Raw genomic sequence first — 23560 nt, 5'->3', positions numbered from 1 at the left:
AACAACATACCTATATCCCAGATCCACCATTATTCACCCAACAACAACAACATACATATATCTCAGACCCACCATCATTTACCTTTAGCCAACAACAACAACATAACTCTACCCCACAACAACAACCATTCACCCAACATCCGATGTCGATGTCAATTAGTGATTCCGATTTTGTGACCCCAATCCCACAAACACGGAATTTCTTTACCTTCGACCACGACACATTCGAATCACCAGGAACACAACGTTTCAATGATAATTTCAGAAATCTATACCAATCCGGTGATTCTACACAACCCCAACAAACCCAACAAACCCAACAAACCCAACAACCCCCTCACCATCAGGATACGTGGACACAATTTTCGGGCGATTATTTAAACTCGACGTGGGCTCAAGGTCAAGGTTCTACATCGATTCCGGTTGAACCCCCCTCTCCAGCAACAACAGCTTTAGCTAGATCTTTTTTTGGAGTGCAGGAGGATAATGACGCCGATGATGAAGAACAATTTGGACTTGGACTTCGTCCTCGTAATCGTCCTCGTAATCGTCCCCCTTGTGGCACCGGTGGAAACATGTAGTATTAGTGTGTATTATTACTACTATTCGAATAAAATATATTTCGCAATTATTATATTTATTTTAATTTTTATTAATAATGTTTAAATTTATTAATTATATTTTTAAAAAAAAAAAAAAAAAAAAAAAAAAAGCCCATTTTTGGGCGTAAAAAACGTGAAAAAAAAAAGACAAGGCACTGAAATCGATGCCAGTCAATGGCATCACTCCCAATTCCGCCATCCTTTGTCAATGGCATCACTCCCAATTCCGCCATCCTTTGTCAATGGCTAAGCTCCCAATTCCGCCATCATTAGTCAATGGCAAGCCTGCCATTTCCGCCATACAGACTGACATGGCGGGACTCTCAATTCCGCCATGTGCAGGTGCCTGCTGCGCAGCAGTTTTGTCCCCAAACAGGGGTATTACCATAAATATTTTTAGAATGGGGGTATTACGGAAATAAAATTAAAAAGTGGGGGTACAGAAGGAAAAAAATCGGTAAAGATAGATGATAAAGTGATGATTTGAGGTGTGAATTCCACCGAGAACAATAAAAGAATTGGCTTTTTGTATTATCTGAATATTGGTACAAGATATTTTTTTTTTTGGTTACGGTACAAGATACTTTTTATAGATACGAACAGACAATAACACTTAAAGAAATTACTAATATGTTACAATAGTAATGAATAACAAATATACTGATATGAATGCTAAGTATTCTAATTAGGTAACAAAGTATATTGTGTTGATGTGCTGTCGCTGAGAATATTAAGATATGGATGACAGTTGTAGCATACTCATCCTTATCAACTCATGTGCATAATGTGCTATTACGCCCCCTCAAGATGGGATCACAATCGGTGAGACCAATCTTGTCTCTCAAGTATGTGAATCTGGGTCTAGACAATGGCTTTGTGAGAATATCTGCAGGTTGATCTTTGGTGGAAATGTGATACACGCGGAGTTGACCCAATTGCACAAGTTGTCGTACATAATGGTAGTCAAGTGCAATGTGCTTCATTCGAGAGTGAAAAACTGGATTAGAGCACAAGTATGTGGCTCCAATGTTATCACAAAACAAACTAGGAGCTGGTGTTTTGACATGTAATTCATTGAGAAGGTTTGCTAACCACATAACTTCTGCTGCAGCGTTGGCTACGGAGCGGTATTCAGCCTCTGTTGATGATCGTGTCACAGTTCTTTGCCTCTTTGATAGCCATGACACTGGATTACCTCCAAAATAAATTATGAATACTGAGGTTGAAGTGCGATCATCTAAGTTGCCTCCCCAGTCTGCATCACTAAAGGCATGTAATTTTGAATGAGTTGGTTTCTTGAGTTTCAAGCCATAATTGATGGTCAGTTTGAGATATCGCATGACTCGTTTGAGTTGCTGAAAGTGGTTCTGCGTGGGCTGATGCATGAATTGTGACAGTTTATTGATGGAAAAAGAGAGGTATGGCCGAGTAAGAGTGATATATTGCAAAGCTCCAATAATGATGCGAAACATTTTGGAATCAGCCTGTGCGGATCCATCCACTAGTTGAAGGGGAGTGGAAGTACTAAGGGGAGTATGAGTAGGTTTTGCTCCTGTCATATCAAATGTTTGCAACAAGTTCATGATATGTCCATGTTGAGAGAGAATCAAACCATCAGATGTAGGGATAAGTTCAACACCGAGAAAGTAATGTGGATAACCAAGATACTTGATGGAAAAACGAGTTGATAGTTCCTTCATAAATGTGTTGAGGAATGGTGGATGGCTTCCTGTGAGAATCAAGTCATCAACATAAACTAGAAGAAAAACTTGTATACCTTCTTTGTTGTATATGAACAACGAAGAATCACTCAAACTCATTGTAAAGCCATATGATAGTACAAATCCTTTGAGTGCATCATGCCAATCACGAGGTGCTTATTTGAAACCATAGATTGCTTTCTTTAGTTTGCAAATGTGACTAGGGAACTCAGCATGGATAAAAACGGGTGGTTGTTGCATGTAAACCTCTTCACTTAATTGACCTTGTAAGAAGGCATTGTTAACATCTAATTGATGCAGAGACCAATCTGAAGCGAGGGCAATGGTAAGGACAACTTTGATGGTATGAGGTTTAACTACAAGAGCAAACGTTTCTTTGAAATCCGATCCAGCTGTTTGAGTGTAGCCTTTGGCTACCAATCTAGCTTTGTACCTCGAGATACTACCATCCGGATTCCTTTTGATACGAAAGAGCCACTTGCAACCTACCAAATTTTTACTAGTGTCCTTAGGTACCAAAGTCCATGTGCCATTATTCATAAGTGCGTTGAACTCTTCTGAACAAGCTTGTCTCCAATGAGGGTTTTTAAAGCCTGAGTGATGGTTGAAGGTTCCAAATTTTCAAGTAGGTTATGTTTAGTGGCCGCATGAATGCGCTTTGGCTTGAAAATATTGTTTTTGGAACGTGTAATGATAGTATTTCCATCAGATGAGGGGACAACAGATGATAAAGGCATAGATAAAGATGGAATAGGGTGAGTACCTTGGATTGTTGTGTCGGCTTGAGCAAGCGGAAGTTCTGATGCATAGACCAATGAAGAAGCAAGATCATGAGGTGTGGAGTTTGTGGTAGGATTCATCACTGGTTGGACGGGTTGTGTCTGAGTGGATGATGGAATTATTGTATGAAGGGTGGGATCAATTGGAGGTATAGTTGTTGATGTGGTGGTTGGACTGGTTAAAGTGGAGTAAGGGAATTGATTTTCGATGAACTGAACATGTCTGGAGGTGTATATACAACCACAAATAGGTTCAAGGCAGTAAAAAGCATATTGGGGTAAGGAGTAACCGAGAAAAATGCAGGGATAAGGTCTTAACCAAGGAAACCATAGACATCCAAATGCATGTAGTCTATTATAATCAGGTGTTTTGTTAAATAGGACTGCATAAGGTGACTGCATTTTAAGGTTGGGGGTAGGCATTCTGTTTATGAGATATGTGGTTGTGTTGAAAGCAAAACTCCAAAATTAGCTAGGTAGTTTAGCATGATGAAGCAGTGCTCTACCAGTTTCAACAGTGTGTCAGTGTCGCCTTTCGGCAGTTCCATTGATTTCAGGTGTGTGGGGGGGTGTGGTTAAGTGAGAAATGCCATGTGTTGCCAAGAAATGTTTTAATTTTATAAACTCTCCACCATTATCAGAAAAGAAAGTAAGTATAGGCAAATTAAAATGTTTTTCCACAATAGCTTTGAATTGAGTCAAAATATTGAAAACATCTGATTTATTTTTCATAGGATACAACCATACATACTTTGAGAAATGATCAATAAAAATGACATAATAGAGATAGTCATCTAATGATCTAATAGGGGTTGGGCCCCATACATCTGAATAAATGAGTTCTGAAGGTCTGGTACTTCTAATATTGTGATTTGAGAAAGGTAATTTGTGACTTTTAGCACAATAGCAAGAACTACATTCATGAGATGATGGGAGTTTTATTGGTAATTGATGGTTGACAGCCAGATGTTTCATAATAGCTGAAAAGGGATGACCTAGCTTGTGATGCCATGTTGAGGTGGAGTGGAGGCTGGTATTAAATGTTGTAGGATTATTGTGAGGAGTGATTCGACATGGCAGCTGGTAGAGATCTTGTTTAATTGATCCTTGCAGCAGAGCTTGACCCGAGTTCAAGTCCTTCACAACAAAACAAGAGGGAAAAAATTCAACAGAACAATTGTTAGTTTTGCATAGTTTAGAAACATAAAGCAAGTTAGATTTAATATTTGGTACACATAACACTTGATTGAGATGAAGAGATTTGTGTTTAGTGTTCAAAGTTGTGTGACCAATGTGAGTAATATCCAAACATGTGCCATCACCAACTAATACTTTGTCTTGAGCAATGTGATGAGATGCTCCTGTGTCAATGATCCAGTTAGGATGTTGATGAGTAGGCTGGCGAGTAGTTGTGTTTGCTTGAGGCCTACCTCCATTTCTCCTAGGATAACCCTTGATTTCAAAGAAATTTCTTGCAATATGATTAGATTTGTTGCAATACTGACAGACAACCTGTACTTCATTTGGTTTAGCAGAAGTATTAGCGGTACGATTTCCATTGCACCGGGAGTGGTTTTTGTGGCCACGGAATCTTGACACTGCATTTGCCGTAACAACAGGCGGATCTGACAAAGTTGGTTCCTCACGGTGCAACAACATGTTAAAGTCAATGAGTTTTTCATGGAGTTCAGCAAATTCTATGGGACTTTCTCTACTTCTAAGTGCAACAGCAATCTCACGATATTCAGTGGTGAGACCATTCAAGGTGTGAATAACCAGATCGGTTGAATCAAGTGGGTTGTCAATAATAGACAATTCATAAGCAATAGCTTTAATACCTTGAAGGTAAGCAGCCATTGATTGAGTTCCTTTCCCAAAAGTCGAAATGTGTTGCTTTAAAGCCATGATGTGGATCCTGGATTTTCCGGCATACATAGTTTTGAGAATGTCCCAAGCTTGTTTTGCATTGGTGACAGCGCCAAGATGGGTAACAACTGTTGGAGCAACAGATGAAATTATGGCATGAAGTATAAGTTGATCTTGCCTGATCCAGTGAGTGTAATCAGGATTTGTAGTTGCAGCATTCGGTAGAGTTTTGGGAGGACATGGTTTTGTTCCATCGACATAACCAAATAGGTCATAGCCGGTAAGAAGGGCACGAAACTGAATAAGCCAAGCTGGGTAATTTTCACCATCAAGTTTGATGTATATTTGAGAGCCAAAATTGTGGAACACCAATTGATTTATAGGTGGTGGTGGTGGTGTTGAGTTGATGACAGAAGCATCTGGTGTGGGTGTAGTCATTTTGGGATCGGAAAAAAAATTGTTGTTAAGCTTAAGACGCTCTGAAAACCATAAAAGAATTGGCTTTTTGTATTATCTGAATATTTGTACAAGGTACTTTTTATAGATACAAACAGACAATAACACTTAAAGAAATTACTAATATGTTACAATAGTAATTAATAACAAATATACTGATATGAATGCTAAGTATTCTAATTAGGTAACAAAGTATATTGTGTTGATGTCATGTGCTGTCGCTGAGAATATTAAGATATGGATGACATTTGTAGCATACTCATCTTTATCAACTCATGTACATAATCATACTTATCAACTTCATGTGCTATTAAACAACTGCAACAGGGGAAGTTGTAGCTTACATTATGGTTTTGGTGGTCGTGGTATAGCCTTTAGAGAATAGAATAAGAAACCGACCTTATGATGTGTCAACAAATGAAAAATGGGTAAATTGGGAATTTCATATGTATTTTCTTTTCTTAGATAGTAGAAGTTTGACTTAGGGTGTTCAAAAATTCAGTTAAGTGAATCAAACTGTAGTTCGAATTGCATTGACCAATATTTTAAACAAAACTATTTAATTCAGTGTTGAACTGAACCACTTTTAAAAAAACAGTTACAATTAAGTGTATAACTGGTTCAGAACCAGTTTAAATTTATGAACTGGTTTTTATTAAATAAAATAGGCAAAATTACACTACAAATCATTTATCTTATTTATTTGTAACATATTGGTCATTTATCTTATTTATTTCCCATATTGGTCCTTTATTTTTATAAATATGTACAAGTTAGTCATTTTTTCATTTTTTTTATATTAAATATGATGAGTTGGCAACCCACATAAGAAAAACAAATTTTAGAATTTTTTTTATTGAAAAATTTAAAATTCATATGAACATTCATGTTGTTCATCATCTTGTTCATAATGTTCATCATATTCTTCATAACACTATAACAAAATACACCTCAAAATTACATAAACCTACATGTTTTGTTTACCGCAATCTTATTCTAAACTATAAAATTAAAATTCCCAATTTTTGGTAAACCTTAAAATTCCCAAAATCCCCAAAATTCATAGAAGTAAATCAAATCAAAACAAATTCAGGGTTAAAATCCAGAATTTGTTTGGTGCTTGTAGGAAAGGAAATGCATCATGAATAGAGGTCATGTATTAATATTATCAGATTGAGACAATGACGCAGTACGGAGGCGTGAAGGAAAAACAAACGCTAATCCTGTTAGATAAAAGTTCTGGAGTCCACCAGATTTCTGGAATCCACCAGAAAGAGTAATTTGGAATCCACCAAATTTGAGAAAATTCTCTATATGTTTTATTGAATCAAAAGGTTTGCCTTCAAGGCTACAATAGTTTACCTTAAATAGTAGTGGAAAATAACAAACCTAACTAAATAAAAATAACAAATCTACCTAAAATATAAAAATAACTAATTTAGGTGAAATATAAGATAAGAAATCTACCTAAAATATAATAAAACTAAATCTAGCTAAAATAATAAATTATTAAAGAATCCTACTAGATCATACAAGACAATGAGTAAGAACTTGTTTGACTTCTTCCTGACGTTGTGGTGGGAGATTAGGAACCACACCAAGCCGCCATGAACAGCAACTGCCCAACCTACCATATTTTTTTCTATGTTTTAATTAACCTTTCTTTTGCTTTGTATTTCTCATTTATAACCTATAATTTATTTTTGGATTGATTTTATTTTTGGGTTGATATGATTTTCTCATTTATAACCTCTAAAATATGATTAGCTTTGATTTTAACCCAGAATATTTTTGGGTTGATTTTACTTTTATGGATTCAATGAAGCTAACATGAATATTCATATGAATTTTGGATTTTTAAAATTTTCAATGAAAAAAATTATCAAAAAAAAAATTATTATGTGGCTTGCCAACTCATATATTTAATATAAAAAAATGAAAAAAAAACTAAGGGTCTGATTGGTAAAAATAAGCTATAAGCTAGCTGATAGCTGAAAAGCTAGCTTATAGCTGATAGCTGAAAAGCTAGCTTATTAAAATTAAAGTGTTTGGTAAAATTAGCTTTTAAAGTGGTTATTAAATATAAAATTACATAATTGACAGTGGGTAGTTTATTTTTTAGAGTGGGTGGTTATTAAATTAAAGGGTAAAATGGAATAAAGTGTAAAAAGCTATAAGTTATAAGCTCAAATGCTACTTGAAATAGCATCTGGAAAAAAGCTATAAGCTACAAAAAGCTTGTTACCAAACACCTCTAATTTTTTGAAACAAGCTTATAAGCTCATATAATAAGCTATAAGCTAGCTTATTTGTGTTACCAAACACACCCTAACTTGTACATATTTATAAACATAAAGGACCAATATGGGAAAAAAATAAGATAAAGGACCAATATGTTACAAATATATAAGATAAAGACTTGTAGTGTAATTTTGTCAATAAAATATTTTTTTTTTTAGAATACATCAATATTTTCCCGAGAGAAAAGTTCACGATTTTTCTTGGAAAAAGGTTTCGATTTCATATAAAAATAATTCCGAGTTTTTTCCAGAAGAAAAGTTTCCGATAGTTTATTAGGAAAAAAGTTTCCGATATTTTCCGGAAAAAAAAGTTTCCCATCTTTTTTTAAAAAAAAAATTCGATTTATTTTCGGAAAAACAAGTTCCCGATTTTTCCGGAAAAAAGTTTCCGATATTTTCCGGAAATGAGTTTCCGACCTTTTTTCGGGGAAAAATTTTCGATTTTTTTTCGAAAAAAAAGTCTCCAAAATATTTTTTTTCGGGAAATAGTTTTGATTTTTTTCTGAAAAAGTTTCCGATCTTTTTTCCGGGAAAAAATTTTGATTTTTTTTGGAAAAAAAGTACCCGATTTTTTCGGAAATAAGTTTCCGATCTTTTGTCGGGGAAAAATTTTCGATTTTTTTTGAAAAAAAAAAAGTTCCCAATTTTTCCGGATAAAAGTTTCCGATCTTTTTCAAATATAAATTTTCGATTTTTTCGGAAACAAAGTTCCCGATTTTTTCGGAAACAAGTTTCAATTTTAGATAAAAACAATTCCGGAGTTTTTCTGGAACAAAGTTTCCGATATTTTATTCGGAAAAAAAATTTCAAATACTTTCCAGCAAAAAGTTTCCAATATTTTTTCGGAAAAAAAAAAATTCAATTTTTTTCTTAAAAAAGTTCTCAATTTTTTCGGGAAAAAAAGTTTTTAAAAAAATGGTTTAAAACCAATTTTTCAAAAATAAACTGGTTTTTATTAAAAAAAATAGGTTTTAAACAAGTTATCTGAAACTAAACCCGTTTGAAGATGTAAACCGATTCGGAACCGAGCTGTAACTGATTTTAAAAATAAACTGATTTTTATAAAAAAAATGGTTTCAGTTACTTAACTGAACCATATATATATATATATATATATATGGTTTAGTTCATTGCAGTTCATGAACCATGAACACCCCTATAGTATTCAATAGGCTTTGCACGTCTATTCCTAATTTTCTTCTACGACATCATCTTCAATTCACTGATTTAATGTATCAAGTTTAATTTCTATATTATTTTCTAATTTTATTTTTAATAATTTAAGAAATAATTAAATTAAATTTAAATAATAAATAAATAAAAATTAAATTTGACATAGCAGCCACTTAAACATATATCAATTTTTTTTGGTACATTAAACATATATCAATTGCCACATCATTTAAAGAATATGTCACATCATTAAAACTGAAGATTAAACTAATAGGAGGATTAAAAATTTTATTTTTTTAAAATAGAAGAACAAAATTGTGCAAAATAAAATAGGGAAACAAAAATTGTGCACTTTATAAAATATATGGACCAAAATTGCATTTAAGTCAAAACTAAAAAATGATACTCCTTAAAATATGTGGAGTATTTTGAAGTATGTTTTTGTGTGTTTTTCCTAAAATAAATTTCATAGAAAGATGTAAAAACAAATTTTATTAGTTATTGATTATGAAAAAGTTAAAAGAGAGATATTAAATTAAATGGAGTTTGCATTAAATTTCATGAGAATAAAACAAAAAAAATTCTTTAAAAGATAACTGTTTGAATCTCGGTCATCTCATCTATCCACGTTGAGATTGAAATTTCTAGCCACAATGTTACTTTTAAAAAAAAATAATAGGCACAATTCTCCAAAAATAAAAACATGGGTGGAAAAGTGAGATAAGGGGCTGCTAAGACCATCATATTTTCTATATATGACTATCTACTCTCTCTCCATCTTTAATTATAAGTTCCTTTGATTATAAGATAATTTGGCACCTCACCTTTGTAAAATTCTCACCTATTTTATTCATATTATTCTGAGTAAAAACACGGAGGATTAATGGCATTAGAGGTTACTTTTATGTTTACTAGTTACTTTGATGTCTTAATACTTTTTTTTTTACACTATTAGTATCTGGCCCACTAGCTAGACTGTTTAATCTGGTTCTGGGGTCAACTTTAGCATCAAATGATTTCAACTCCCTCCCAATCGTAATTACGATAGATCGAACATTAGTCCTGCATAATAATACCTAATAATAATATCTATGAAAGACAAAAACCAGAATATTACAACTCAATTACAACTCAACCCTAAGAAAGCATTCAATTCAACTAATAAACTAAAGTGGTGAATCAAGCAATCTACAAGTTATGCAGAACAACAAATTGAGTTAATTAATTCATAATCAATCACTCACATGTAATATTGCAATAAAAAGTGGTAGTAACACACTCTTTAACACACACATTCCAATACAATCTCTTTTATTGGTTAAAATATATATGGGTCCCATAAAATTTATATGGGGCCACATATTTTTGGAGGACCCATATGAATTTCAACCAAAATTGAAGATTAAACTAATAGGATGACTAAATTTATGAATTTTTTTAAAATAGAAGACTAAAATTGCGTAAAATAAAATAGGGAAACCAAAATTGTGCACTTTATAAAATATATGGATCAAAACTGAAGTTAAGCTAAAACTAAAATATGATGCTCCTTAAAATATGTGGAATAATTTAAAATATGTGTTTGTGCGTTTTCCTTAAAATAAACACGGAAAGAAAGTGAGAAGGAAAGAAAGTGAGAAGGAAGACAAACATGAAAACGGAAGAATGAATTTGAGAAGAAAGATTTATTTTAAGTACATTCATCGGTTGCTGTATTTTTCTTCATTCCTACTTTCTTTCATTCCAACCAAACGAGCATAAAACATGGGTGGAAAAGTGAGATAAGGGGCTGCTAAGACCATCCTATTTTCTTTACATGATCATTGTCGACGACACTTTTTTTGTTGAACCTGGGCCGCCAATAATACTATCATTTTTGACAGATTTTAGCCCTTCTTAAAAACTTTTAACCATCAATAATTTGTTATTTTCTTGTAATGTATCATTATTTCTACACATTTGAAAGACCCTGTCTATGGCTGCTGGTACCTTTTATGAATATCACCCCTCCCAACTATTAATACTTAGTGGGACACAATTCACCAAAACATTTAATGTGTATTGAAAAGTGAGATTCTAGTCCCATCTATAAATAAGCAGTGACACTATAAGTCATACTAGAAGTAGTAATATATGTGACTTTGATCAATTTGCACTATACTTCTTCTTTTTTTACATATTTGGACTTTACTTATTCTTACTCATAATGAATTCCGGAGCGATTCAAAGCTTTCTCAAGGGAAAGAGCATTTTAGTAGTTGGCACAACAGGCTTCTTAGCAAAAGGTCCTATATCTATAGTATATAATACTACTTCTTCCAGTTTTTTTTTTACTTGATAATTCTTTCGGTTCTATTTATAAGAAACAACTCATTTTTTAAATTCATTAAATATTTTATATATTTGATCTATAATATAAATCAGATATATCAATTATTCAATGAACCTAAAAAATCAATTGTTTTTTATAAAACGGACCGAAGGCAGTACTAAGTAATTATGTAGATATAATTTGTCACGTAAATAATAAATCATGCGAATCAATATCACTATTGTCAAAAGTTGTATCTTCTCATAAGAGCTTCCAACAATGACTTAGCTGCACAACGCTTACAAAATGAGGTGCATTAATAGAAATATTGAAGAATATTTATATTCCGACTTACATAAATTAATTGTTTGAATTAATATACATATAAATTTTTATATATAGGTATTTCAAACAGATTTATTTGCATTGCTACGAGATAAGTGGAGTGAGAAGTTTGATTCTTTCATAACAGAGAAGGTTATGGCCATAGCAGGAGATATTGCTGTTGAAAATTTGGGACTAAAAGATGAAAATCTTAAAAATACTATGTTTCAAGAGATAGACCTTATTGTCAATTCAGCTGCATCCACCAAATTCGATGAAAGGTGATGACACAACAAGAGCTAACTAAATAAATTTCTTGTCAAATAATATGATATATAAAAACTTTTTAATTTATATAAGCTATTTTTATAAGCTCAAAATAGCTATTTTAGCTATTTTTATAAGCTAAAAATTACCATAGGTTTGTCTTTTTTTTTAACAGCAAATATATATATATATATATATATATATATATATATATATATATATATATATATATATATATATATTAGGTAGTAGGAATACATTTTTAACGTACTCCTATATGTTTCTAGGCGTGGGTAAGTTAACAACCCTATATATTAAAGGCTTCTTCATAGGGTATCTGAAAATCTTTTAAAGATTGGTGTTTCTAATATATATGGACCAAAAACAAACCATATATGGACCTAAAAATTGATGTTTCTAATATGGACTAAAAAAATATTTATATAAAGAAAATTATGAATTTAGTTTCTGATTTCATCATTAAATTTGGTAATGAGACAGCCAGACAAAATTTATTATTTTAGGTTTAATTTTTTTTTATGATCGATATTAAAATTTTCCTACAGGTTTGACATCTCAATGGGTGTTAATACAATGGGAGCTTTAAATGTCCTAAACTTTGCCAAAAAATGTTACAAAATAAAGCTTGTTGTCCATATATCAACAGGTAAGTCTCTAGAACAATTTAAAAACATAAGTTAAACCTCTTAAACATTTTGTTAATTCAATGTTGCTATATTACTGAATATAATATAATTGTAATTATTAATATATATATATATATATATAGCCTATGTATGTGGAGATGAAGAAGAGATTTTACAAGAGAAATCATTTGAGATGGGTCAAACTCTAAAGGGAACCTCAAAGTTAAACATCCAAACAGAAATGAATTTGTTGGAGAGTAAATTAGCTGAACTTCGAGCAATGAATGCTGATGAAAACACAATTACTTATGCAATGAAAGATTATGGCATTGAAAGGTTCATCTAATTCTTCTTTGTTTCTTTCTTTACATGAATAATTCTTTTTTGCTTTTTTAACTCCTTAAATATAAATATACCATAACCATAATCTAACTTTTGTGTATGGTGTGATTTGAACTAATTAATGCAAAACTAGAGCAAACTTGCATGGTTGGCCAAACACATATGTATTCACAAAAGCAATGGGAGAGATGCTTGTAGTGAATCAAAAAGACAATATACCATTGATCATCATACGACCCACAATGGTTACCGGTACAATTAGAGATCCGTTTCCTGGTTGGATTGAAGGCGTAAGGTATATAATTTTTATCACTTATCACAAAGGTTTTAAAATTTGTATCACATTACTGTGGTTGAGTTTTCCTAATCTTTGATTCGGAGTTTTCGGGATTAAAGCTACAAAATAAGAAGAGAAAGAATATGGTAAAATTGACCATTGATGGAACTCTTGAAAAATATCTAAAATTTCTCTTTTGATATAAGACCCCAAAAATTCTTAAAAAAAAGATAAAATAAAACTATCTGATCCCGAGCTTTTACTTCCATCCAATTGAGCAAATGACCGCAACCACCTCTTCCACTAGAAAATCAGATTCTAATACCAAGGCCTCCATGTCATCTAGAGTCGGGAAAATCACCCCGTCCAAAGTCGGTCTTTCCCACCCGTAAAAGCCTCCGAAAATGAGACACAATTTACTCTTTAATCTCCTAAGGTTTGACAAGCCAAGATCCATTCAATGTAAGAGCCACAATTGAATTAGCCCTCTTCCTACTATTCTCACAAGCATGGAAATAGGTCGTGATTGCATCTCCCTCTCTAAGCCACCTAGACCTCGACCTTTGAAATTTCATACTATATTTGCTATATAAAAGAAGCCAAAGATGACCAAAAAGTTCTTTTAAGAGACCCCTTTAGCAATCTTAGTGTACAATGTACATCATACACCTCCTTATTCCACACTTTAAGAGACCCCTTTAGCAATTTCAATTTTTCCTTCACAATGAAGCCCTTCCGCCCCAACACCAAAGAGGACCCCACGCCACGCCTCTTCCATCGATGTACAATCTTGACAAATGATTATTAATTAGTTGCAAATTGCTTTAATTACTATATCCATTAACGTATGTACAATATCTTGACAATGATTATTAATTGCAAATTGTTTTAATTCTTGATTACAGAACTCTTGACACTGTCATATGTGGATATGGTCTCGGGAAATTAGAAAGCTTTGTCGGTAATCCCAACACTATTATAGATATAGTAAGTTACGTGCATATAATTTTTTTAAAATATGTTTTGAAATTATGTTCTTCAGATGTGCGACACGGTGTCTTGCACCATTTGTACACCAATATGACACAAGCAAGATAATAAATAATGAAAGCAATAAAGACACAAGTAATTGTTTACCCAGTTCGATGACACTACACTTATTCTAAGGAATACCAATCCAGGAAAGGAAAATCATTACTTTGAATTAATACACTTTAGCCTTATAAGAACAAGCTCTATGTTGTTCAATGCTTCTTCCTAATCATAGTGAACTTTCTACTTAGGACTCCCCCTAAATATGACGTCTCACTCACTTTCCTAATCACTAGCCCAAGTGATTTACTCAATCAATAATGTTAAAGAGACGTTACGATTCAACACAATAACCAAAACTCTAAACTTTGGCACCTAAGTTCTATAAGAGGTAAAAATAACTTGTGTAACAATCATATCTAACAAGCAAGCTTGATAACAAACTTGATCACAAATCTTCTGATAGCATGCAATCTTAATTTCGCGTGTTTGAGTTGTAACAAATCGCGAGATAAACAAGCATAAGATAAACTTGCGTAATAATTCAGCCTTTAATTGTGGCAAGATGTTGCACCCAAGCTAGAACATCATGTCCCACATGTAACACCAGCACATTTGTACTGCACATGTTTAACCTAATGTAGTCAACCTAAAAGAAACTACAATCTCCCCCTGTAAGAGAGCCAATAGAGGAGAGCCAGCTGGACATAATAGAAGAAAGCACAGTCAACACTAGAGGACAAGAAATACCGATTGAGAATGTGCACGAAAAACGCACTCGCACCCCAAATATCCGGTTGAAGGATTTTTAAGTGGTAATTGGTTATGGTATTACTCTATACCAGGTGGTTTTCTTGATGAGCAGTAATATATAAGCAATTAGGATTGAGATGTGATTCATGGATGATTTGAGTAGTTAATTTCTCTTCTTTTCTCTGAGTCAAATGTTTTCTCCTACTTGTAATCCATTCATCACTATTTTCATTTATAAGTGCTTTTGCTTGTAAGTGATTATTAATAAATAGAGTAACCTTCAATCCATTCCCTGTCTCTGTTATTATACCCATTACATTGGTGCTTTCATTAACATCATGACGGATTCTGCAAACCTAAAGGAGATGCAAGATGAGATTCGACAAGATGTTCAATCCCAGTTGAAGAAATTCATGGATAACCTGGATATCCGTGACCGTGATATTGCTAATCGATTCACTCAACTTGAAGACAGTAGTGATGATCGTATAGCACGAATCGAAACCGCCGTCGAATCGTTACTGCAGAACGCAGCAGATTCCCAACGTGATGCAGCGAACTCACGACATCGTCCTCCTTTTCAAACTAGAAATGTGAAATTGGAGTTCCCCAGATTTGATGGTAACCATGCCATTGAATGGATCTTCAAAGCAGAGCAGTTCTTTGATTATTATGCAACACCGGATGAGGATCGTTTGACCATTGCAGCTGTTCACTTGGACCAGAAAGTGGTACCATGGTACCAGATGATGCAGCGTACAAATCCTTTCCAATCTTGGCAGATTTTCACTCGTGCTATTGAGGTAGATTTTGGCCCCTCTGTTTATGAATGTCCTAGAGCTACTTTATTTAAGTTAGTACAGAAAAATACTGTTAATGAGTATTATATGGAATTTACCTCGTTGGCAAATCGAGTCTATGGTCTTAGTAATGAAGCTATGCTTGATTGTTTTGTGAGTGGTTTAAACCCTGCGTTACAACGTGAAGTTATAGCACACACACCCACCTCCATTCAAAGAGCCGTAGCTTTAGCCAAACTTTTTGAAGAAAAGTGTCAACCACCTTCTAAATCAAACTATTACCAAAAAGCTTCAACCACCAACAACCCTAACCCAAACAGACCCACACAACCACCACTATTACCCACCCCTTCAACAAAACCTAGCTTATTCACACAAAAGAACAACATTGTCAAAAACATTAGCTCTGCTGAAATGCAATTGCGCAGAGAGAAAGGCTTGTGCTACACCTGTGAAGACAAATGGTCTTTTAACCACAAGTGTCCCAACAAACATGTTATGCTGCTCATAGTTGAGGATGACTCCCAAATTGAACCAGAAATAGACCAATCAAACCATACACAAATTGACTCTAACCACCAAGATTTAGAGCTACACCTCTCTTTGAATGCTTTGAAAGGGGCCAGTGGCCTTGGCACTATCAAATTTACCGGCCAAGTGAGCAACACACCATTGCAGATTTTGGTTGATGGTGGGAGTTCAGACAATTTTCTCCAACCTAGAATAGCACAGTTTCTCAAATTGGACATTGAACCTGCTCCATTATTTAAAGTACTGGTTGGTAATGGAAATGCTTTGACATCAGAAGGTATAGTTAAAGATTTAAAGGTATCTGTACAAGGGCAAGAATTAAAGTTACCAGTCTATCTTTTGCCTATAGTGGGTGCTGACTTGATTTTAGGTGCCACATGGCTGGCTACCTTGGGACCACATGTAGCTGACTACCAGGCTTTAACATTAAAGTTTTTCCAGCAAGGACACTTTATTACCTTACAGGGTGATAAAAGCACTACCCCTCAACAAGCCCAGCTACATCACATGCGCAGACTGCACACTACTGAGGCTATTTCTGAATATTTCACCATACAAAGAAGTGATCCTGATGGACCACAAGACAATTGGCTAACACTAGCTAAAGACATGGATCCAGAGTTAGCCTTATTACTCAACCAATATAAAGCAGTTTTTGGTAAACCAATTGGATTACCACCTCAGAGACTACAAGACCATGTTATTCCTTTAGAACCAGGGGCAAAACCAGTTAAAGTGAGGCCTTACAGATACCCTCAGAGTCAAAAAGAACAGATAGAAGTAATGGTAAAGGAGATGTTGGAGGAAGGCATTATACAACCCAGTACTAGTCCTTTTTCTTCTCCAATTGTCCTAGTGAAAAAGAAGGATGGCACTTGGAGATTTTGCACAGATTATAGGGCATTAAATGCTATCACTGTGAAGGATTCTTTTCCTATGCCAACTGTAGATGAGCTTTTGGATGAGTTATTTGGAGCACAATATTTCTCCAAACTAGACTTAAGGTCTGGTTATCACCAAATCTTGGTAGATCCACAAGATAGACACAAAACTGCTTTCAGAACACACCAGGGACACTATGAATGGTTGGTCATGCCATTTGGTTTGACTAATGCTCCAGCTTCTTTTCAGTGTCTCATGAACCAAATTTTTCAACCATTTCTCAGAAAATTTGTGTTAGTTTTTTTTGATGATATTCTGGTATACAGTCCCTCTTTTGCAGCTCATCTCAAACATTTGGAGATAGTATTACAAATTTTACAAGACCACACCCTGTTTGTAAAATTATCAAAATGTGCTTTTGGAATTCAACAAGTGGATTATCTAGGCCACACAGTTTTAGGCTCTGGTGTTGCTATGGATAGGAGCAAAATTCAAACTGTGTTGGATTGGCCTACACCTGAGAATATCAAACAATTGAGGGGTTTCTTGGGACTCACTGGATACTATAGAAAATTCATCAAGAGTTATGCTCAAATTGCTACACCCTTGACTGAGTTACTTAAGAAGGATGCTTTCAAGTGGAATCATGCAGCTGAAATGGCTTTTAGCACATTGAAAAAAGCTATCACTTCTGCCCCTGTGCTAGCATTGCCCCAGTTCACAATTCCTTTCACCTTGGAAACAGATGCATCTGGCTCAGGTATTGGAGCAGTGCTAAGTCAGAATGGTCACCCTATAGCATTTTTTTCAAGGAAGTTGGGACCAAGAATGCAGAAGCAATCTGCATATACTAGAGAGTTCTTTGCTATCACTGAAGCAATAGCTAAGTTTAGACACTACCTCTTGGGGCACAAATTTATTATCAAAACAGATCAAAAGAGTCTTAAGAGTTTGATGGATCAATCTCTTCAAACTCCTGAACAACAAGCTTGGCTTCACAAGTTTCTGGGATATGATTTCACTGTGGAGTACAAACCTGGAAAAGAAAATCTTGCTGCAGATGCCTTGTCCAGAGTTATGCTTTTGGCTTGGTCTCAGCCAACTAGTTTATTTTTACAAGAGTTTAAACAAGCTTGCAACCAAGAGGAGGAGATACAGCAGATCAAATTGAAATGGAATGAGAATCGTGGCTATAATCCACATGTGACTATCAAAGACGATTTAGTATTTTGGAAAGGAAGATTGATGGTTCCACAAGTTAGTCACATCAGGGATCGGATCTTGCAGGAGTTTCACAACTCTGCTATAGGGGGTCATGCAGGGATTGCAAGGACAATGGCAAGAATCACTGCACAGTTTTACTGGAAAAACATGAAAAATGATATTACACATTTTGTCCAACAATGTGTAGTGTGTCAACAAGCGAAACATGAAACAAGAAATCCGGCTGGTTTATTACAACCACTTCCAATACCAGACCAAGTATGGGAGGATGTAGCCATGGATTTTATAACAGGCTTACCTAACTCATATGGCTTTACTGTCATTATGGTAGTGATTGACAGGTTGAGCAAATACAGTCATTTTTCCCCCTTAAAAACTGACTACTCTAGTAAGATTGTGGCTGAAGTTTTTATGAGGAATATAGTCAAACTACATGGAGTACCCAAGTCTATTGTATCTGATCGAGACAAAGTGTTTATGAGCAAGTTTTGGAAAGAGTTGTTCCAATTACAAGGCACTACTTTAGCAATGACTTCAGCGTATCATCCACAAAGTGATGGACAATCAGAGGCTCTCAACAAATGTTTGGAAATGTATTTGCGTTGTTTAACATTCCAAAATCCTAAGTCATGGTTCAAGGCTCTGGACTTGGCTGAGTTGTGGTACAATACTGCTTTTCACACAAGCTTAGGAATGACTCCTTTCAAGCTTTTATATGGCAGAGACCCCCCAACCATTATAAGACAAGAATCTTCGACATCTGGAGCAACTATGGCGCAACAACAATTGCAGGACAGAGATGCAATCTTAACACAGGCTAAATTGAATCTAGAGAGAGCACAACAGTATATGAAGACACAAGCAGATAAGAGAAGACATGAACTGCAGCTAGAAGTTGGTGACAATGTCTTGGTCAAGCTACAACCTTATCGTCAACAATCTGTTGCCTTAAGAAAAAATCAGAAGCTTGGTATGCGTTATTTTGGTCCTTTTACTGTTATGGCTAAGATTGGAACTGTAGCTTACAAGTTACAACTACCCCCTGAAGCTAAAATTCACCCTGTGTTTCATATATCACAACTGAAACTATTCAAAGGAAATTGCTCTCAACCTTATTTTCCACTACCAGCCCTTACTAATGAATTAGGACCTGTATTACAACCAGGGGACATTTTACAAGCAAGACAACTTGTGCAGGGCAAGAAAACCATACAACAAATACTGGTGAGGTGGGAAAATTTGACTGCAGAGGAAGCAACATGGGAAGAGCTGGAAGATTTTCGACAGCAGTTTCCAAATTACAACCTTGAGGACAAGGTTGAAGTGATAGGGGGGAGTGATGTAAGAGAGCCAATAGAGGAGAGCCAGCTGGACATAATAGAAGAAAGCACAGTCAACACTAGAGGACAAGAAATACCGATTGAGAATGTGCACGAAAAACGCACTCGCACCCCAAATATCCGGTTGAAGGATTTTTAAGTGGTAATTGGTTATGGTATTACTCTATACCAGGTGGTTTTCTTGATGAGCAGTAATATATAAGCAATTAGGATTGAGATGTGATTCATGGATGATTTGAGTAGTTAATTTCTCTTCTTTTCTCTGAGTCAAATGTTTTCTCCTACTTGTAATCCATTCATCACTATTTTCATTTATAAGTGCTTTTGCTTGTAAGTGATTATTAATAAATAGAGTAACCTTCAATCCATTCCCTGTCTCTGTTATTATACCCATTACACCCCCTTTATAAAATTTTGGCTAAAACAACTAACCAGATATGCATGAATAATTTTCAATCTTCAATATTCAGATGTACAAGTAATATATATAATCCATATTGCTAGTAAAAAATTAAAAGAAGATTATAGTCTTTATTTGATATTTTTTCTAATGTATTTCAATGCCAAAGTATGATTTAATTTTAAAACCATTAATTTTAATGTGTTACATTATATTATATCTATGTATATATATTGAATATAGCTTAATTGGAAATTGATATGCAGATACCAGTAGACCTTGTCGTCAATTGTGTGATCACAGCTATTGTTGTTCATTTGGATCAAGCTCCAAAAAAATTCATCTACCATATTTCTTCTTCATTAAGAAATCCCTTTAAGTATTTTGATTTTCTCAACATTATCTATTATTATTTTGTGAAAAATCCTTGCACAAATCAAAATGGAAAACCTATAGTTATCTCCAAGAGACTTTGGATTTCAAGTTTGGCTACCTTCAACAATTATTTGACAATCCGATATGTGTTGCTCGCAAAGGTTTGTTGAATGTGAAAGTAAATTTTAGATCTCTTGTATTAGAAAATGTTTTTTATTTTCCTTTTAAATATGTGTTTATTTTATTTTATTTTACAAATTAAAAGCATTTAGATATCAAGGTAGGGATACATATCCCAACTATGTTGGTACTCCTATTCTTCCACATCCTCTACCTATAATTGATATTATTATTAAAAGAAAAAAAAATAAGATAATTACAAGGGGGATTAGGCCTTACCCCAATAGAATGAACGTAGAACAATGAAGCATACTTATTTGATCATAAAAGACAAAATAGAAATCCCTATGGCTTAATTAGTCTTTTGGTCCCTTAAAGATATTTTAGGTTTCACAATGGTCCTTTAAAGAAAAAAAGGTCCGGATTGGTCCCTTAAAGACACATTCGTTTCTCAATTGGTCCTTTCTGTCAATTTTTTACAAAAAACGTTAGTTTTAATTGACTAGATTGTGGATGTCATTAAGTGTAAGTGGTCTACCAAAAACCTTATTAATTTTTAAAATTTTAACCATTGGAATTTTTTGTTATATTTGGAGTTAAAATTTAACGGAAAGGACCAATATGGCAAATATATATGTCTTTAAGGGACCAATCCGGACATTTTTTTCTTTAAGGGACCAATCTGAGCCTTTTTTTCTTTAAGGGACCATTGTGAAACCTAAAATATTTTTAAGGGACCAATAGACTAATTAAACCTTAATATATGTATTTATTGAGGTGAACCGTTGTGGGATTTATCCAAAAAAAAAACCCACAAATTGAAATTTTTAAAAGTCAATTAAAATCTCCTTACTAGCAAAAAAATATTTTCAGAAAGTAAAAGGGGTTTAATATTTCATACTTTTAGCATTTACTACTAATCCATTTTACACCTTTTGGCAAATTTATAAGGTCTTAAATTTGGTTAGTAAAATGTTTTTCCGTTTACCTCAGGATCATACTTATGACAACCACAAAAAATATAAAATGCTTCAAAGATGGGGGAAACTATACAATCCATATGGATTTTTTAAAGCCATGTAAGTTATATTTGATCTATTTTGATTTGTTCCTCATATATGAAATATATATATGTATAGTAATAAAAAATATATTATTTCAGATTTGATGACACAAATGTCGAAAATTTACGAAGGATGGCAAAGGGTTATACAAAGAATGAAGAATTAGACTTTGACCCTACTAATATTGATTGGACAAACTACATGATGAATACACACATCCCTGGCCTCCTTAAGTATGCAATCAAACAGTCTATCAATTCCAAATTATAAGAAAAGATATTTATATTTTTTGTCTTAAATTATAAAAAAAAATGTAAGATTTATGTTTTCTAAAATGTAACTTTTGTTTTTTCTCTTATAATTGGGACGGAGGAAGTGGTAAAAGTTGTGTGGCCTTGAATAATCTTCAAATATGATATTTGTGCTTAAATTTGTTGTTTTGCTTGCAAGAATGGTGATGTGTATAGGTATATTATTTAAGTGGTGATGTGTTGCAGTCTTGAAATTGAAATTTTTAGTCTCATTTGCAATTGTAATGTTGTGTGTATGTAATTTTGTTTTCTTAATGAGTAGTACATGTTGATGAAATTAATATTGGAGTGAATGACTTTTTTCTTTTTACCAAAATATTGGAGTGAATGACTTTATTCACTTACATTTGCAAACGGACACTTAGTTCAAAATCTCTTTGTTCATCTTCAAGCACTTGAAACTCAAAAAATAGCCACAATTCTAGCAAACAAAAATGAGATTCTCTTAAGCAGAATTGTTTGGGAAAAATAAAGTTTAATTTTTAGTAAAAACAACTTTTATCAAACTTTACTTATCTTGCGGTTAAACTCTAAATTATCAGAGCTCATTCTCCCGCTAACTAATGAGTTAAAACCAAAAGAAATTGAGTTCCCTAAAAACTCAAAAAATAGTCTCACAAACAATTAGTTGATTACAATTGCATGACTACAACATCACCACTTCAGTAATCCACCAAACAACATGGGTTCACTTAAAATTCACAAAATAGCCACCATTCTTGCAATCAAAAACAACAAATTTAGGCACACATTGTTCAACATTCATATTTGAAGATTATCCAAGGCTACAACATTTACCACTTCAATATTCCAGACCTTACAAACATTGAGTACAAAATAAGAGCAATGTCTAGCCATTTTGAACCAACAATATAATTTGGATATTATTTCATTCCAGGCTTTGTCTAACATGCAGAAGCTCCTTATGTTGTGCATGGTGGACAAGTAATCATTTATTTATGTCATAATGAATACGAATTTTATAAAATCTACCGTTGGATTGAAAGTTTATATCATATAGATCATTCATAAAAATTATGAAATTTTTTGAAAATAATTTGATATGTTATTATGACCAATCAAAATTAACAGTATTTATTAAAAGGGTCATGCTAAACAGTGCCCCCGGGACACTTGTTAAGCATATCTAAAAAGGAAATAAAAAATAAAATTTATATTGAAAAGACAACTTTTTGTATTTTTGAGGCATTGAATGCACGTATTTCGAGACAAAATTTCTATTTTAAGATGCTTAACCAGTGCCCCCCCGGGGCACTGTTTAGCATTTTCCTTATTAAAAACTCATAAAACTTCATATGCATTTGGCCCGCCGATGCTTTGAATCTCAAACCGGAAGTGCTTCAATGTTATCGTATTGTACTAACTGTCAAATTGTTGCACATCAATATTGTCTCAATTATAAAAACTTGTCTCAATTAATCATTCGAAAGCACCTTCAAAGAAAAACAAGAGCGAAATGCCAATAGGCAGACACATCAATATTGTAAAAACTCATCCCAAATAATGTTAATTAGTTCAATAATTAGATTGATGAAAAAAGCAAGTTAAATTTGAGAAATAATTAACACTAATGGCATTCTTGATGTAAAAAAGTTATTTTTTATGGAGATATTTAATTCTATCACAGATAATTAAGGAGATA

General features: G+C 33.6%; 1 protein-coding gene across 1 annotated transcript; it reads left to right on the top strand.

The window, feature by feature from the left end:
* Window positions 1-11615: 11615 nt before the first annotated feature.
* On the top strand, window positions 11616-21856 carry LOC123922466 (probable fatty acyl-CoA reductase 4). The gene is made up of 8 exons (XM_045975182.1): window positions 11616-11813; window positions 12366-12466; window positions 12590-12782; window positions 12922-13083; window positions 13971-14052; window positions 20294-20563; window positions 21516-21601; window positions 21685-21856. The coding sequence occupies exons 1-8, from the start codon at window positions 11689-11691 to the stop codon at window positions 21854-21856; spliced, it is 1191 nt and encodes a 396-aa protein (XP_045831138.1). The 5' UTR covers window positions 11616-11688.
* The last annotated feature ends 1704 nt before the right edge of the window (window positions 21857-23560 follow it).

This window comes from Trifolium pratense, linkage group LG4 (genome assembly GCF_020283565.1).
Source record: "Trifolium pratense cultivar HEN17-A07 linkage group LG4, ARS_RC_1.1, whole genome shotgun sequence".
Classification (NCBI taxonomy): domain Eukaryota; kingdom Viridiplantae; phylum Streptophyta; class Magnoliopsida; order Fabales; family Fabaceae; genus Trifolium; species Trifolium pratense.
Note: the sequence above shows the minus strand (reverse complement) of the source record. Positions and strands in the feature narration are given on the sequence as shown.

Coding starts and splice junctions, on each gene's coding strand:
- LOC123922466 (XM_045975182.1), top strand. CDS start 11,689: ATGGCCATAGCAGGAGATATTGCTGTTGAAAATTTGGGACTAAAAGAT. Junction 12,467..12,589: donor TGTTGTCCATATATCAACAG/GTAAGTCTCTAG, acceptor ATATATATATAG/CCTATGTATGTGGAGATGAA. Junction 14,053..20,293: donor CCAACACTATTATAGATATA/GTAAGTTACGTG, acceptor ATTGATATGCAG/ATACCAGTAGACCTTGTCGT.